The following is a 16,879-nucleotide window of genomic DNA, read 5'->3' on the forward strand; positions in this document are numbered from 1 at the left end:
ATGCAGGCTTGAATTTTCATCTTTACGTGTATATAACTGCTTGGATTTATTGGAAATAATTTCTAATTACATTATGTGAAATCTGAAAAAAAGCCCACTACAGGCGCGGATGCAGGATTTCTGAAAAGGGGAGGGTCCAAATATGATGACTGATCTCTCCTTTTACACATAACAGTTAATATAATCACGTTTCCCCTTAAAGTTATGGTCGGTTTTTAAAATTGGAGATCCGGACCCCTGGACCCCCACCCCCCTGGATCCGCTACTGCATTAGACTCTCTATCTGTCTTGCTCTACCCACTCCCCCCAACCCTCTTGTAAAATAGTCTCATTGCCCTTAGCAACTTGAATACTGAAACCACGTTTAGCAGTCGGTACACGTTTAGTCTCAGAATGAGTAACGGTTACAAGGTTGGAGCAGTGTTCATTAGACACCAGACGAGGAATGTTGGGTAATTGCGAGTGTGTGGGCAACGGCTTGGGTTTGTAATAATCTGGGAGCTTGCTGCCACATTTCGCCGCTCCAGCCAGAAACTGTGCGCTGGGCGTGTTCCCTCCTGTCAGCTGGTTCACATTATTGTCGTGTACAAGCAGGTTTTCTCGTGGGAAGTCCAATCTGACCCTGTTTACGTTGTTTACACGATGGTAATACGCAACTCCGATTACATGAAAGGTCCCACGTCGCGTGGCTTCCAGACTCGTGATCTGTGTAACCTCTAACACGAGGAATGGGGGGGCAATGCAATTCTTTCTTTCTTGACTTTTGTCTCCTTGGACCTGTTCTTATTATAGAATTCAGGAATCTAGAAACAGAAATGCGATAATGTAGGCTTGTTTCTCAAAACTTTGCTACTTGTCATTGTGAATCATTTATGTTTACCGTGATATTTTGTTTTAAGTGGAATTGCTTTTTCTTTCTTTTCTATTGTATCTATTATAGAATTCTGGAATCTAGAAACAAAGATTTGAATATTTAGGCCTGTTGTAAAATTATGCTTGATTAATACCGTATCTCTGTAGAGTGGAATTGGTATTTGAATTCAATGAAAATGTTCTTTCTTGACTTTTGTCGAACTAGAAACTCTTGGCCTGCTCTTACACAACTTTGGTGCTTTTTCTTATGAATTATTTATGTTTCAAATGGATTTGTTTCTTTGTTTTCTATCGTCTCCTTAAACCAATGCTTATTATAGAATTTTGGAGTCTGGAAACAATGAAAGATTTGAACATCTAGGTCTGCTTTAAAAAAATAAAACCTTGGTGTTTGTCATTATGAATCCATTATGTTTTAATGACATCTGTGTTTTCAAAAGATTGGGGGGGGGGGGGGGGGTTCTTTCTTTTCTATTGTCTTCTCAGGTCAGTGCTTATTATAGAATTCTGGAATCTAGAATTTTTTTTTTTAAATCTAGGTCTGTTGCTACAGGTGAATGTCATTATGAATCATTTATGTTTTCCATGACATTTTGTTTTAAATGGATTTGTTTTTGTTTTTTATGTATTTTTTGTTTTTTTCTTCTTCTTTGTCTAATATCTTCTTAGACCAATTTTATTACAGAACTCTGGAATATAGGCCATTTATTACAAAATATGAAAGATAAATCCGCTATGCGTGATTAATACCGTATCTCTGCTCAATGCAGAGTCGAATGGATATTTGTTTTAAATGGGAATGTTCTTTTTTGACTTTTCTTTCCTTAGACCAATGTTTATTATAGAATTCTGGAATCATTGTCTGGAAAAAAAGATGTCAAAATCTAGACATGTTGTTACAGAACTTTGGCGTTTGTCATTGTGAATGAAACAAGAAAAGATTAGAAATTATAGGCCTGTTTTTCATTAATAATCATTTATATTTTTCATGACACTTTGTTTTAAATGGAATTGGTTTTCTTGTCTTTTGTCACATTAGGTCAATGCTAGTTTATAGAATTCTGGATTTTGGAAACAAGGAAATATTTGAACTCCTAGCTCTGTTTGTATTTTTAATAAATATTTTACGCTTACCATTATCAAACATTATATTTACAAAGTCATTTTAAAAAGTATGTAAATGGGATTGTTGTTTTTTCTTGATGCTGGTCTCCATAGATCGACATTAGGATCAGGTGTGTCGAGAATAGATAATTGCATACTGACGTCATTACAACAGGTCATCATTTAACTACTTGACGTTTTTCTTCACTTAATGTACTTTTTAAAGTTTAAATCTTAAATAATCCTGAAACAAACAACATCGGCAATGAACCACAGGTGAGTGGTAGAGAACGTTCTCTGTCGAGATAACTGTCTACGTCAATGGCAGGGACCGTAGATTCAATACAGTTTACAGTTGTATGGTCACTTACACGCAAGACAATAATAGTGTTTTATTTTATCAAAAGGGCCTAAAATGTTGAACATCCATTTAAAAATAATAAAATATGTATAAATATGTGTACTGACCGATGGATGGATCGATCAGTCAGTCAGTCAGTCAGTCAGTCAGTCAGCTAAGCAGTCAGTCAGCCCAGCAGTCAGTCAATCCGTGAGTGAGTCAGTGAGGGAGAGAGGGAGTCAGTCAGTCAGTCAGTCAGAAAGTGAGTGAGTCAGTGAGTGAGTCAGTCAGTCAGTCAGTGCCTAGGAGCCTTAATGAACCATATCAACTTTTAATGGACTGATCTTCATATATCGGCCCTTTCAATTTCTGTAAGTGCATCCTGAGTTGTTGCAGGAATCTAAAATTAGTGAATCTCAAAGCTACTAAGTGCTGTCTAATGACATACACAGTTCACTGTGTATAGCGAACAACTAATAGGTTATTCTGGTACAAGTTGTTCTAGGTCATATATTGGGCGGAATCTAGCTCGGTCGGTAGAGTGTTGGCCTAAAGTGACTGGATCGTAGGATCGAACCGCCTTGGTGGGCCCATTCTCTGACTGTTTTTCCCGTTCCTGCCAGTCATTCGTGACTTTTACACCAAAAGCCGACGATCAGTTAATCAAACTGTAAATTTTAGTTCAATCGCTTTAGTTAACTCCTGCCTCATTTGTTTATACTCATTAAAAAAATGCTTTATAGTATAATTAAAGTATGCTGGAAGTATGCTTTGAGTTTCTTTTATGAGCACTTCACCACGGACAGGACAGCACATACCACTATCCTACGACCCAAGCACCCCAGGTGAGCGCATTCCGACCGAGCTATATCCTTCTCCACCTGCAGAAATAACGCCTTGCTACTCTACCAATAATAATTAAAAATAAATAAATGTTTCAGAGAAATGACTTCGCATTGCTACAGATGGTATAATTACAAGTATTTCTCTTTCAGGGTGCAGGAAGCACGGCCTTGGTTGTAGCTGTGATAGCAAGAAAACTCGAACTTAGCAGAGCGGAGAAACATGTTCATAATTTCATGATGGACACACAGTTATCAAAACAGGTACGTATTTTGTGCAATCTGACAAAAATCGGACACGACAGCACATACCACATGCGCGCGCACGTACACAAACGCACATGCACGCACACAAAGATCAATAAGACAACAGGTAGAGCGATATAGACGGGTCCTATGGCCCCTCGCACGCCAGGCAAAGTTCTACCGGTGAGCTACACTTCCCCTGGTTAAAACATTATTTAAACAATATTTACTATCACATTAAAGTTTGTTTTGTTTAACGACATCGTTAGAGAACATTGATTTATTAATCATCATGGTCGTTTTTGATTCATGGTCATGGAAACCCGTTATGTTTTTCCATTAGCAGCAAGAGATCTTTTGTATGCACATTCCCATTGACAGACAGGACATACCATCAAATATGCGGTTTAAAGATTTGCCAACAGATGTATGCTTATATTAAGGTTTCCCCTTCATTTTACAAATACAAATGTTTTGTATACGGGCAAGCTGACTAAGAGAGAGAGAGAGAGAGAGAGAGAGAGAGAGAGAGAGAGAGAGAGAGAGAGAGAGAGAGAGAGAGAGAGAGAGAGTGAGTGAGTGAGTGAGAGAGTGGTTACAAATGATCACGCAATTAAGGAAATGAAGTAAAGGGGGCGACAGAAAGAGGGGGAATTAATGGGTACAAATAATCACGCAATTCTCAGATGGAAGCAATATATTGTGCAGATTAATGAGTTCCGTAGACAGAATACATCCGTTGCGCTGTCAGATATAGCTAAAGAGCATGAAGGGGAATAACTGTCATGGATATTGATGACTTGTTTTAACACTGAAACCCTTGAAATCCCTAATGAAGGAGCGCGTGACCAGACACCAGTGGTACTAATACTATATTCTAGTGACCTAGTTTCACATTAACTCAAATTGTCCATCGAATATTATAGTGCACATACTGTAGTGTACTCTTGGTAAAAAAAAAAATGTAATTTTTACAGTTATATATTAACACGTAAAATACTTTTTATTTTCTATTTGTACAGATATATCTAACACAAAAAAGAGAATATTCACACACACAGTTCTGAAGTCTAACACGAAAAAAGTTTTATATTCAAATTTATACCTTTTGTTTTCGATTCTTCCATTTCCATAGTTATATCTAATACAAAACAGAGAATGTTAATACAAATAGTACTAAATGTTTAACATTCAAATACCTTTTTTTCTAATTTTTACAGTTATATCTAACACAAAACAGAGAATGTTGACACAAAAAGAACTAAATTATAACAAGTGTTTGTGTTTTACAGTTATACGAAAGTCTGTTTTGTTTAACGACATCGCTAGAGCACATTGGTATATTAATAATCGGATATTGGATGTCAAACATTCGGTATACAGTTATACATACAGATTGTATAATAATATGAACACACAAAAATATGTTTGTATGTATGTATGTATGCCCACAAATGACTGTCAGGTCAGATGTCGGGAATTAACGTGCTTATATCAATTTAATGTTCAAGCACGCTCGTTGCGAACACGATTTCTGACCAGGACCAGAAACTGTACTTAGAACGAGAGGGAGTGGGGGAGTGTTAAAATAATAATAATAATAAAATAAAATAAGGTTTAAAACGTTTATACAAATGATTAGGTAAAAATACTTAATTGATGGTTAAATAAACTTAAAGTAAGTAAAACTTAAATTTACAAAAAATCCTTAAAAAGGGTCTATGCAAAATAAAAAGTTTAAAAAAAAAGGTTTCTACAAATGATTACGTAAAAAATTAGAATATTGACAATATAATATAACTGGTTAATCGGGTATTTATGTCGGAGGAGAGAAGAAGGGAACGTCCGCCCCATTTTCAATTCATTTCCCTGGGCCCTCCCACACACCACCTCTACAACATGTGTTTTACTATGCATGTGCCCTTTTATTCCGTCTTTTAAATGTGTTTCCCTGTTAGTCCCTTCCGCAAAATATTTTCTGGATCTGCTCCTGCAATAGTAACATGTTTATGTTCTTTGCAGTTGAAGAATTCAGCCGCCAATGTTTTACGCGAGACGTGGCTTATATATAAATACACAAAAGTCGTCAAGAAGGTGAACGCAAGTCGTGTGCGGACGCATCAACGCAAGTTTCTTCAGGCCATACACTGGTGAGTTGTCTGTCGTGGAACCTCAGTTATTATAGACTATTTGTGACTGTACTTGTTTTGCGATTGGTGCATAATAACCTATTACTGAGGGAGATGGTGCGAGAGGGTGTGTGTGTGTGTGTGTGTGTGTGTGAGAGAGAGAGAGAGAGAGAGAGAGAGAGAGAGAGAGAGAGAGAGAGAGAGAGAGAGAGAGAGAGACAGAGAGAGAGACAGACATACAGAGAGAGAGAGACAGACAGACAGAGAAAGAGAGAGAGAGACAGACTGAGACAGAGAGAGAGAGAAACAGACACAGAGAGAGTGAGCGAGAGAGAGACAGATACGGAGACAGAGTAACAGAGAGAGAGAGAGAGAGAGAGAGAGAGAGAGAGAGAGACGGACGGACGGACGGACGGACGGACGGACGGACGGAGGGAGGGAGGGGGGAGGCAGGGAGAGAGTCGAATTATGAAACTATTATTTTGTGTTGTGTTTGATATGTAGGTACGTACATGTACAAACATAATATGAATTCAGTTACTATTCTCTTTTTTCAGTGATGCATCATCATAACTTGCATATATGTGTTGTGATAAAAACAAAAATTGGATCCATCACAATTTGATTGACCTATCTACTGTTGACGATTTTATTTCTAATAAAAATTTGTGTCTGTATATTATTAGTTTACGGAGAGTTAAAATGGAGCAGAGGAAACTGATGGAAAACGCCAGCACGTTGATCGATATGGCGAAGGTTTGTACTCGGAACCCGAGTTTTTATTTGTGGATCAGTGGATTTTAGTCATATACATACTAGCGTAAAGGACGTCTAGTTAGATTCATAGTGTCTAATGAAACACATATTGTAAATGTTAGTAATATTAAAGACAAAGAGACGGATAGACACACATACGTACATATACCTATGTGCATACATATATGCATACAAAATTACCTACATACATACATACCAACATATCTAACCAAATTTATCCAACTGATACCCACACACATATACACACCTTCACACACATACAAATACACTGATCCATGCATATATACACACACATACATACATACAATATTTATTCATACATCAATACACACACACACACACACACACACACACACACAAAACAAACATACATACATAGATACATACATTGATGCGTAGATGCATACAGATTGTGTTATTCATTGCACAGTGTTGCCACCTCAATAACGTGTTTTTTCGACAGTTGATAGGATGTGTTGCATTAGACAGGGAGTTTTTCTAGATTTTGGACTTGCCACAGGAATGCGTAGCAAGTCGATATAGTGCAGTTACCTCCCCTACTCTAGTGCATACTACAACCCCATTGCCGTGTGTTTATGCAGTGTTGTGTTGGGGGCGTTGCAGTGTACGGTGTGCATTTGGAGTGCGACACTTTCTCCATTTCTTGGTGTTTTTCTAATTCTCGTGCTACTGACATAAAAAAGCGAAGTATTGTCTACTAAATGGTCCTGAATATTCGGTACGACCACCCTCCCTTCCAAACAGAAAACATATAATAAATATTCACTGATGTTGGTTGCCGAATTTTTTTTTTGCGAATATCAAAATAATTATTTAGGTTATCCTTTAAAATATACGTTTCCAGTGCAGTCTTAAGCATATATTATGTTAATACGTTGATAGTGAAAATGTTTATTCATGCAGCGCAAAACATTTTACCAGTTTTCAAGGATCCTTGTCGATATTTTATTAAAATTATTTTAAGACGCTATTAAATTCAAAATGACGACTGTAGTTTTGTTTTTATTATCATTACCCCCCCCCCCCCCCCCCGCTCTCTCTTATCTGTCACTTTCTCTATTATCTGTTAGAGTGTCTTTACCCGTCTATCTGTATCTCCCCCCTCCCCTCTCCCTCTCTCTCTCTCTCTCTCTCTCTCTCTCTCTCTCTCTCTCTCTCTCTCTCTCTCTCTCTCTCTCTCTCTCTCTTATCTGTTAGTGTCTTTACCTGTCTGTCTGTATATCCCCACCCTCTCTCTCTCTCTCTCTCTCTCTCTCTCTCTCTCTCTCTCTCTCTCTCTCTCTCTCTCTCTCTCTCTCTCTTTGATAGAGATGAATTCTGAAATGTTGTTAATCTGTTAACCTATATAGTTTTGACTTTTCATTGGCAAACTATTTCTAATGACGCGTATAACGAAGTTATTAATCGTTTTGTCTTCTTACTTTTATCTCTTGCCCGAGTTCTTTGCCAGGATCACATCGCAGTTAATGAAGCGTTTCAATAATTCGCAAAGCGCTCATATATAGGCCTGCCGTTTTGATTTCAGCCCAGAGACATCAGTATCAGCAATCGTTCTTAAGTATCTACGACCCATTGCGCTTTGTTTTCTGTAAGCAAAGGGTCGAGATCGATCGTTAGAAATCGTGTTTCTTTTCGGATGTGGACAAACCCTACAATAATGAACCGTCTCGCCATCTGTAAGCACATTAACCGACTAAGATGACGCTCCCTCTTTAACACAATGGCAGTTTCTGGCGCCACGGGGCGCCCTACAAATGTTAAATGACTATAATTGAGTTTTTCAGCCCAGCGCAATCGTTACACGAAAATACTTGTCAAATAAAATCTTAGCCTTGTAAAGCAAATCATATTTACTTGTGTATATAGTCTTGGACAACACAACGCATGCACAATTGAGAGGACTGTCTTCGGACACGGTTATCAGCAGTCAAAGGAGTCGGCTTCATCTGTGTTTTAAAGGTGCAATGTCATACTTACAAAGCTATATATTTTTTTTTTTACATTTATATGTAATAAATAATTACAAATTAATCGATCCCACTCATACTGTTTTTTTTATAAATAACCCAGAAATATCGAAATTGCTTTCAGTACTAGATTCCTCTTTTCATGAAATCCTCCCTCATACTCCAAAGATACAGATCTCCATCATACTCTAGAATATTTACAGGGCTCCCTAATAATACTCAAGAAAAGTTACAAAACTCTCCATACCTCAGAATAGGTACATGGCTTTCTCATACACCAGAATAGTTACAGCCCTCTACCCTAGAATAGTCACAGCCCCCATACCCTAGAATAGTCACAGCCCCCATACCTTAGAATAGTCACAGACCCCATACCCTTAGAATAGTCACAGCCCCCATACCCTAGAATAGTCACAGCCCCCATACCCTAGAATAGTCAAGCCCCCTACCCTAGAATAGTCACAGCCCCCATACCTTAGAATAGTCACAGACCCCATACCCTTAGAATAGTTAAAGACCCCACCCCCTCCTCACTCCAGAATAGTTACAGTGCGACCCATGAACCAGAATAGCTACAATTATCGTCCCACACTCCAAAATAATTACAGGGTTCCTCCATACTCAAGAATAGTTAAGGGTTCCTCATACCCCAGAATACAGGGTTCATTCAAACCCCAGAATAGATATAAGGCTTCCCCATACCTTAGAATAGTTATAGAGATTCCCCATATTCTAGAATAGTTACAATGTCCCTTCATATACCAGACTACCTATAGTGCTCCCCATACCTGAGAATACTTACCGACCCTTACACTCCAGACAGGTTACTGTGTTTTTCTATACTCCAGAATGGTTACAGTGTTTCTCCATACTCCAGAACAGTTACAAGGCCCCTTCATTCACAAGAATAGACATAGGGTTTCTCCATACCTTAGAACAATTACAGGGCTTCCTCATACTCCAGAATAATTTAAAAGGGATCCACAATACACCTGAATAGTTACAAGGTATCTTCATACACCAGAACAGTTATAGGTTTGGGATTTTTGGGGGTGTTTTGGTTGGGTTATTTTGCATACCTCAGAATAGGTACAGGGTTCTTCAATACTTCAGATTAGTTAGATGGCTTCTCCATATTCCAGAATAGTAACAGCAACTCCACTCTTAATATCCACATATTAGTTACAGAACTCTCCTCTATTCCAGAATATTAACAGCTCCACCTCCCCTTTATCCACATATTAGTTACAGAGCTCCCCTATATTCCAGAATATTAACAGCTCCCCCACCCTTCATATCCACATATTAGTTACAGAGCTCCCCTATATTCAAGAATATTAACAGTTCTCCCACCCTTAATATACACATATTAGTTACAGAGCTCCCCTATATTCCAGAATATTAACAGCTCCACCTCACTAGGATCAGTGATAGGATTTCGTGGTGAAGACGTCTTGTTCATTGTACATCTCACTCGCTTCCTTTTCTGTTCTTTTGTCTTTTCCTTGTGGGTTGTTTCGTCATTCCCTTACACATTTTGGTCATATTGTAATATGGTGTCACACGTAAATCACGCGTTCACGATCAGGCTTTATGGGATGGAGAAATGATGACGGTGGTGAACAAATTTAAATGGTTACGCCAAGGAAACAAGTTTTATCATATCTGTCAGATTTGTATCTGTATGGCCTAGTCTCGTTCAAACTATACCACTGCTGAAAGCAAACCTATGACGAAACAGATATTTTGGTTATGTAGCAACTGTTGGTCCGATCTATAATGATAATAATAATAATAATGAATGAATGTTTAACGACACCCCAGCACGAAAAATACATCAGCTATTGGGTGTCAAACTATGGTAATGGAAACAAACAAGGTGATGATCAACATCAACAGAAAAATTCAAGATATAAATAAAAACAGTGTAAAGAACTGTGCAAAAATACAAATACAAACATCACAGATAAGATACTGACTTTTACTCTAAACTTCAATTTGTGCTGTATTGACCATTCTCAAAGAGAATGTCCAATAGGTTCCAAACTGCACTAACTTGCGATTAAGCTTTTTAATAATTGAGCTACATGTGTTTTCGAGCAAACATCTAGTTTGAACGAGACTATAAAGTGGCCAAGTCCAGAAGAAAAAAAACTCCCTGTCAATCTGCCTGCATTTGATGAGACTTTTGCTGTTGTGTTAATTTCATTTCAAATTTTTTTTGTTTTTGTTTTTGTGAACAGAAAATATCTCTTTCATCTTTTATCCATGACATTGTTTTGGGGGCAATGATCACGTGTGTACTTTTAGTTCTGTTTGACTTAATCCAAACTGAGGCTTGTTTTTTTTCCCCTAATGCACCGCCTCATGATGTCTCACCATCGTCTTCGTTTCCTTTCACATTTTAGCCCGTAGGAATGGTGGGTTTGGATTCGAGGGCGGGCGTGTATATCTCCATTCCTCATGTTGAATACAACCAGGTTTGACACACGTCTTATTGTCATTTCATTGTGTCGAGAGAAGGAGGGTTTAACGGCATGGTGTGCAGTGATCAACCCACATTAGTTGTCCATTTGAGACTTCAAGTATATTTTAATCCGTTAATTAGAAGTCAGGACGGGGAGTTAGACGTTCTCACAACCAATCTTGATTCGTGGCATCACAGCTGTCAAAAATATCCATTGAACTCTGTCTTGTACAAGGTTGAGATTTGCCAACGAAACATCCTTTGACTATGTCTTATGCAGAGATACGATTTTGATTGAGATGACTTGTTCATTTAAGAATGGCAGTTCTCATAAAACCATAATACGATATATTACCCTAGAGAGTGGCAGTCCTCTCATAGGGCGAAATTGTCAAAACATTATTTGGTCTCTGTTTTCTGCAAGCATATAATTTTGATGTGTTAATGGGTTTCTCTAACTCAGAGAAGGACATGGTAAAAAACAAAACTATACCTAAAAATATCCATCATGTGTTCAAACTTGGCGTTTGTATAGTTATGTCGGTGGACAGCTAATGTGGATTTAGATGTTTGATTCGGTTTTGCATGCTTAGTGATCATGCTCCTCTAGATTTTGTTACACTAACCTCTTTCTGTTGTATCTATTTATATATGCATGTGTCATTCCATCATTAAATCATCCAGGGCATCTAGGATATACATATACATATACATATACATATACATATATATATATATATAGTAGCAATATATATGTTTGTTCTACCTAATTATTATTATTATTACTATATACATATATAATAACAGTTTATTTTCAGCGCTGAAATAATTGTGCAGCTGAAACAATAATACAACAACAGAATGCGTTAAAAAAGCAAAAGTATGAAAGTATTTCAGGGAATCATACTCCCTGACTACATAGCTAGTATATTTACCAGCCACCTCCACCAACACAACATAATTTCATCCACTTATGACCCATATTTATGCAGTATTGTATGATTAATTTGTTTCCACAAGCAAGGCCTATTTAATGTCATCAAAGACAATATACAATTTTAGAAAGATAACCACTACTGTAAGGGTTTTTTGTTTTGTTTGTTTGTTTGTTGGGGTTGTTTTTTTCGTTTCTTTTCTTTTTCTTTTTGTTTAAACTGTATTAACCTTAATAATATATTTTTTTAAATAGAAGGTACTTGGGAGTTGGATATGGTGTTTTGTAGGTTATTTCTGTACCATTATATATAAGACACTGATACTGATGTGAAAGTTGTCTCCCATGTACCACTATCGCTGCTGTATATTAACAAGAACTTTCCTTGATGTCTGTCTTGTACAGATCTGGTTTTGAAAACAACACTATAACAGACTTGTATTGACTTGTTTACGATGTTGCACGAACTGTGTATTCTGTTGTGGCTCATCTGTTACTACTTGTATGACTCTGGTCTTGTCCTTTGGATTTGTAAATTCGAATATTTAACTCATTGTTTCACACCCAGTCAAAGAAAGTTACTTTAAAAATGGCTTATAATGAACAGAGAGAAGGCAATTACTATTTACATAAACCGAAACAACATGTACATCATTAAACGCGTAGTAATATCAAAATGATACCTGTGACGCATAGTATTTGGTACCATGACGTTCAGCGACAGTGAACCACACGTGAAGCGCATAAACTAGTCTAGCGGACGTTTAACCAATCTGTTTGGCTACGCCCGGTAAAAAAACCTGAGCTAGACTGGTTTTATGACTATACCCGTTTCAGAATCAGTCAAATTGTTGGCGAACGTTAGCGTTGTTGGCTATTTCTGAACGCAGCGTGGTTCGACAGAACAAAACACTTTGGATTTGAATTCAACCATAATTAATCAAATACACATTAAATAGCATGTTTTCAAGAACATAATACATGAGTATTTTAATTTTTAAAAACCCAAAAAAAAGAAGAAAAAAAAAGAAAGAAAACAATTGACTTATTTTTTATTTTTCTCTATAAAATATTTATTTTGTGTTTCTTCAACATTTGTCCGAAATATGTTTGTTTTTCTTCGTTATATTATTTCAAAGAGTTTGTATTGTTTGTGTTGCTATATTTTGAAAGAAAGTTACAGCTATAAACGTTGGTTTGGTTTATCGTATATAATACAAAACAGCAATACCTACCCATAGTTAATAATGTTGTCTGATCACTGAACAATCATTAATGCATCCATATCTGTTAATTTAAGTTAATCTTGAACTGAATCGCACTTTGAAGTAAAGTATGAATCGAACTGACGCCGCCCACCCACTCTAGTTACCGCAATGATGTTATAGGGTCGGTGGTGGGGGTATGTTTGAACATGCCCATATTCAGCATGACGCAGACCAAATACATGTTTATGAAAACACGGTACTAGACAAATTGCGTCGGATCGGCGAAGGATCTCAGAAGTTGAAACCTGTTTAACTTTGCAGGTCGGGCACAGAGAGGTCTGCATCGATAACATATTTTATGGAAACCAGGCTTAAAGCAACAGGCCCATACTGAATGTATATACTAATATGTACCAATCAGTTATTTATTTACATATCAGACGCAAATGTATATATATATGGCTACCATTATTATTAGATTTTTAAAACGTTTATGTTAAAATAATTCGTTTCATGTATTAAAGGTGTCGTTAAGAATGAAAACTTAAATCATTTGTAGTTGCTGCTTTTTTATGCTATAACTCTAAGCGCTTAATAGATAGATAGATATAAAGATTGCATGCTGTAGATGAATATGAAATGTACATATACACATATCTAATCAGTCGTTTATTTTTTGTAGATAGGTTGTTGTTGGTTATTGTTTTTATTTTTACTTTTTTTACTTTATTTGCAGCTACTGTCTAATCAGTGGAATTTTATTTACATGTTAAGAATGACTGTACTGTTGATAAATCAACATTTGTTGGAATAATCAATTTATCGTCCTAAGTGAAAATAAAGTTCTGTTCTGTTCTGTTCTGACAACATTTTTAGTGTTTTCAGACGTTTTACTCTCAGCCCTATGGAAAGACTGATAAACTTTTATAACATTTAGTATAAGAGCTGTTCGCAATTGTTAATACTTTCGCATCTTTTCAAACCGTCAAACTGAACATTGGGGATGGGTGCGGGAATGTCAGAAGACGTTTTAAAGGCATATTGTCACAGATCACTGACTTATTAAACAGCCTAACAAAGTATTACCTAAAAATATATAAATTTGATTTGTCCCTAAATGTACTTTATTCAACCATCTACGTGGCCACCATACTCCACTTATTAATGATATTTCGTAAAAAATAATTGAATTATGGCAATGGTCTATAATTCAAAAACTAATATTGTCAACAGGGTTGACATAGATTTTACTCCATCGTGGTTCAGTTAAGGTGATGCAATAGCTAGATTTGGTTTTCAAATATTAATGTAATGTGTATTTATTATCCATTTTTAGAGAAATATGGTTCTTTAATCTTTGACAGTATGCCTTTAAATAACGACAATTGGTGGTTTAAATATTACTTAAAGAATCAACAAGTTTTCATGTGCTCTTTTACAATACGAAAAGAGTACAGTTTGTATTAAGCTCATGGAAATGTCGATAGTTGTAAGTAGTTTAAACAAAATGTTCTGTATAAACTTTAAATTAAATATTTCTCAATGGGCTGATTCCATACTCAAAATTTCAAACCTCGGCCCTAATTGACGGCAACTCTTATTGGGTTTTATTTCATTTAAAACATTCTAAAAAGTGGTTAAATAAAACCTGTTCCCCATAAAAATAATAAGTGCCTCCCTTTTTAACAAATTGCTTACAATTTTTATTTCACGAATACCAAACTTGTATTAGAACTTTGGCCGTATATCATAATTATTATGAATCTGCTACATGCAGTGTAAATATTAAATAATTTAATACCAACCAAAATATTGCTGTCATTTGAGCCACCTTTAAATGTTTAAGAACCTGACTATCGCACACGTAATCTGCAATATCACCAGTCTCATCCCCACATGGACAGTTACTAAGGTATTATGTTTAATTAGGTATATATCTGAAATTACAGTCATCGATTAACAAGGGGTGTGTGTGAGTGTGAGTGTGCATGTGTGTGTGTGTGTGTGTGTGTGTGTGTGTGTGGAGCGGGTTCAAGGTCTTTTAATGTGATTTCAGCTCTTAGTTTATTTGTTTTGGTGTGTGGGTTTTTTATAAATGAATTTTAACATTGCGTTTGATCTGAGATGGTAACAAAACGAAACGCATCTTTATTGACATATGGTATATAGTGTTTTCAGCAGTCAAATCTATGTTTAAATGGTTGTTACATCCCTGATTAATATCATATCCATAATTAACTAAGATGCAAGACAAATTCGGCATCTACCAGCGTTAAAACATAAACATGTCCAGGTAGATACGGAAGCCGGTTACAGTATTATAAATAATGCAATATCTCTGTAACCCTATTACTCAGTATTCTACATTGTATATAACCAACATGTATTAAACAATGGTGCATTGTATCTCGGGGTGTTAGTATTGTTTTCTCTTTTCAACTATTGCAGTGCCAGTCTCATATACAGGAGATGGTGACAGATATGCATGGCAACCAGTCGACGTTAGAGAAACGAGTTAACAAGATTGAAGAAAGTTTGTTGGCGATGCAGGTACAGGTTTTCTTTGTTTTAGACTTTTAAAAACAAATACAGCTAATTTCCATCTGGACGACAAAACTGTTATCATAATAAAAAATCGTATATCCGCGAAAGACAGAGTGGCAAGGTTGTGATTGTTTCCACGATTTGTTGCCAGGTGCTATGTCTATATAAGGACTGCCACTCCCGAAGATTCCTTACGCTGTCTGTAGGAGGACTGCCATTCAAATATTGGTTTCACAAATCTAAATCTGCATTAGACAGAAGTCAGTGGATACGATCTCCTAGCTAAATTAGAGACAGGATAATCATTTTGATAGATGCATCCGCACCCCGTTCCAGTCTCCAATATATATCTGTTTTGTGATTAATTCAAAATTGGCTTGACGTAAAACGAAATGAAAAGAGTTTTTACAAATAACAAAAATTATCTCTTTTATGTGCAGTGTGTATTAATATTGGTCAAGATATAAATATAAATATACAACAGCAGTTTACCTACCCATAGGGAATAATGTTGTCTGCTCCATGAAGAATGATGGATTTATCTATGTCTGTTGATTTAATTTACAAATCATGCATATCCAGGGTTGTTTTGTTTTTCATGTTTATGTTTATGAATGACTAGGGGTTTTTTCATGTTCATGATCACGTATAGCTAAGTTCGTTTATCTTTTCATATCCATGTCTGGATAAGTTTGCTTTCTTTTTGATGTTCACGTATTGAGAAATTTGTTGGGGGTTGTTGTTTGTTGTTTTTGTTGTTGTTTTGTTGGGGTTTTTTTTTTTTGGGGGGGGGGGGGGGTTGGGGTTAATTTTCATATGCTCATGTATTGCGAAGATTGATTTTTTTCATGCCCATGTAGTGTGATGTTTGTCTTTTCTTCTTTTTCATGTTCATATGTTGTCAAGTTTGTTTTCTTTTCATATGTTCATGCCCATGTATAGCGAAATTTGTTTTTCTTTTTCTTCCCAAGTAGAGCGAAGTTTGTTTCCTCTTTCATGTCCAAGTATAGCGAAGTTGGTTTTCTTTTTCATGTCGAAGTATAGACAAGTTTATTTTTACGTTCATGCCTAATTATAGTGAAGTTGGTTTTCTCTTTCACGTCCAAGTACAGCCAAGTTTGTTTTTACGTTCATGCCTAAGTATAGCGAATTTTGTTTTATTTTCATGCCCAAGTATAGCAACGTTTATTTTATATTCGTGCCCAAGAATAGCGAAGTTTGTTTTCCTTTTAGTTCCAAGTATAGCGAAGTGTGTTTTCTCTTTTATGTCCAAGTATAGCGAAGTTTGTTTCCTTTTCATGCACAGTATAGCAAAGTTTGTTTTCTCTTTCATGTCCAGGAATAGCCAACTTTATTTTAACGTTCATTCCCAAGTATAGCGAAGCTTGTTTTTTCTATCATGTCCTAGAATAGCCAAGTTTATTTTT

General features: G+C 36.3%; 1 protein-coding gene across 2 annotated transcripts in view; it reads left to right on the top strand.

The window, feature by feature from the left end:
* LOC121380361 (small conductance calcium-activated potassium channel protein 2-like) overlaps window positions 1-16,879 on the top strand; it is a 165,472-nt gene that overhangs the window by 139,392 nt on the left and 9,201 nt on the right. The window contains exons 5-9 of one of the 2 annotated variants that reach the window (XM_041509145.1): window positions 3,313-3,423; window positions 5,428-5,555; window positions 6,221-6,290; window positions 10,708-10,779; window positions 15,357-15,458. In XM_041509145.1, coding sequence (XP_041365079.1) covers window positions 3,313-3,423; window positions 5,428-5,555; window positions 6,221-6,290; window positions 10,708-10,779; window positions 15,357-15,458 — 483 coding nt within the window. The remainder of the gene's footprint in view (window positions 1-3,312; window positions 3,424-5,427; window positions 5,556-6,220; window positions 6,291-10,707; window positions 10,780-15,356; window positions 15,459-16,879) is intronic. The other variant, XM_041509153.1, reaches the window with a different exon arrangement.

This window comes from Gigantopelta aegis, chromosome 2 (assembly GCF_016097555.1).
Source record: "Gigantopelta aegis isolate Gae_Host chromosome 2, Gae_host_genome, whole genome shotgun sequence".
NCBI lineage: Eukaryota > Metazoa > Mollusca > Gastropoda > Neomphalida > Peltospiridae > Gigantopelta > Gigantopelta aegis.